Consider the following 1,543-nt stretch of genomic DNA (forward strand, 5'->3'; position numbering starts at 1 on the left):
TGGTAGACCTAAAGTTGCACCCTTGTACATTACATAACTTTTTGCCAATTGAAACGTATCAGGTTCTGCTGTAATTTTGCAGTTGGAGGCTTCTGATTTGCTTTAGTTGCATTTTTGTTTGGGGGGGTGTTGGTCAGGTAATATTTCAGCATTAAAAATTAAGCTCAGTTAAGTTCAAGTTTTGCCTGATATGATTAAAAACTCCCGACATCTATCCAAACCTGATTTCTGAATGGACAGAGCTGTACTGCGTGATATTGTTTTACACCTGACCTGGTTTTTACAAGCCACAATGATGTGTTCTGGTTCTGGCATCACGGTGCTCTCCTGGGCCACGAGTGTGTCCCTCGCAGACCCTGGCAGGCGGTAGGATGTGAAGAGGCGATAATACTGCTCCATACACAGAGGGGTCCCGGCTAGCTGGCCCCGGGCATAATCCACAGGCAGGGCATGACTACACACACACAAACACACACACAGCTCTTTCAAATTTCAACCCAATCCAGCGGATGTCGATGCTCAAGATGAGGCCGTTGCTGTAACTTACGCATCAAGTAGAGTCTTGTATTCCAGAACTCCTGAAATTAAATGTGCAGCAAACCTACAGCAGGGAAGCAAACTGCGTTTAAAATGTCACATATCCATCAGTCAGCACCAGTGTACTGCTGTTGTTCCTTGTACTTAAATACTTCTACTTATTAATCTTGTCACCAGTAGCTTAATGCGGCCTCCCTCTTCTAATAAAAATGATCTAATCTCCTGGGTGTGATGAATCATAAATCAAAGTTTGAGCACTTGATCTAAGCAGCTATAATTTCTCTCAAGAAGTGACTAGTGAAAACTTTCTTTTTTTTGTAAAAAACCATCACTTGTTCTCACATCCAAGAGGTGAGACTGTAGTTCTGTCTGACTGAGAGAGTGACCCGGTGCGTCGTACCGTAAAGAGTCAACCGGCGCTCTGAAGTTCTGTCGTGGAAACACCATAGCAGGACTGGAGTTGACGGGCAGAGCCAGCCTGTTGCTCAGGTACATGTCATTCAGCCAGTAGTCATAAACCTACAGCAGGAAAAGCAAGTCCTTTTTAACACAGTGTAAATAAAATCACAACCCAATGATGGAAAAACAACTAAAGGAGTGATAGCTTGTTGTTTAGTTTTCCTTCACCCAGTTTGCCTTCTTCTCCCTCCTCTCCAGAAGTTTGCTCTGCAGCGTGTCTCCCACTCCTCCAGAGGCTCCAAACTGCATCACTATTTTCTGGGTCTTGTGGAATTGTTCCTCGGTGAGCAGGTGCTTCATGCACCTCAGGTACATGTCCAGTGTGTCCTGGAGATTGGGCAGAGGCAGCTTTGGCAGACCCTGGTGTAGTGATAAAAAAAAACTGTTCAACATTTTGACTCATCACAGTATGCTATATGCAAATCTTAACAATACACTTTAACAGGAATATTCACGCAACTGCAAAAGAAAATTAACTAAGAAATGTTTATCAGTTCACTCAAGTGAAAGGTTGTGACCTTTATTTTGTAAAAAATGAATATATATA

At 43.0% G+C, this 1,543-nt stretch overlaps 1 protein-coding gene across 2 annotated transcripts in view; it reads right to left on the reverse strand.

Moving 5' to 3' along the window:
- The window catches only part of chata (choline O-acetyltransferase a), a gene marked incomplete in the record, with an annotated part of 7,908 nt that overhangs the window by 5,526 nt on the left and 839 nt on the right, over positions 1 to 1,543 (reverse strand). For both annotated transcript variants that reach the window (XR_001309995.1, XM_014005115.1), the window contains 4 exon segments: positions 274 to 454; positions 548 to 601; positions 938 to 1,056; positions 1,165 to 1,356. Coding sequence is in view for 1 of the 2 variants with exons in the window: in XM_014005115.1 (XP_013860569.1) it covers positions 274 to 454; positions 548 to 601; positions 938 to 1,056; positions 1,165 to 1,356 (546 nt within the window).

This window comes from Austrofundulus limnaeus, unplaced genomic scaffold (assembly GCF_001266775.1).
Source record: "Austrofundulus limnaeus strain Quisiro unplaced genomic scaffold, Austrofundulus_limnaeus-1.0 Scaffold28, whole genome shotgun sequence".
NCBI classification, from domain to species: Eukaryota; Metazoa; Chordata; class Actinopteri; order Cyprinodontiformes; family Rivulidae; genus Austrofundulus; species Austrofundulus limnaeus.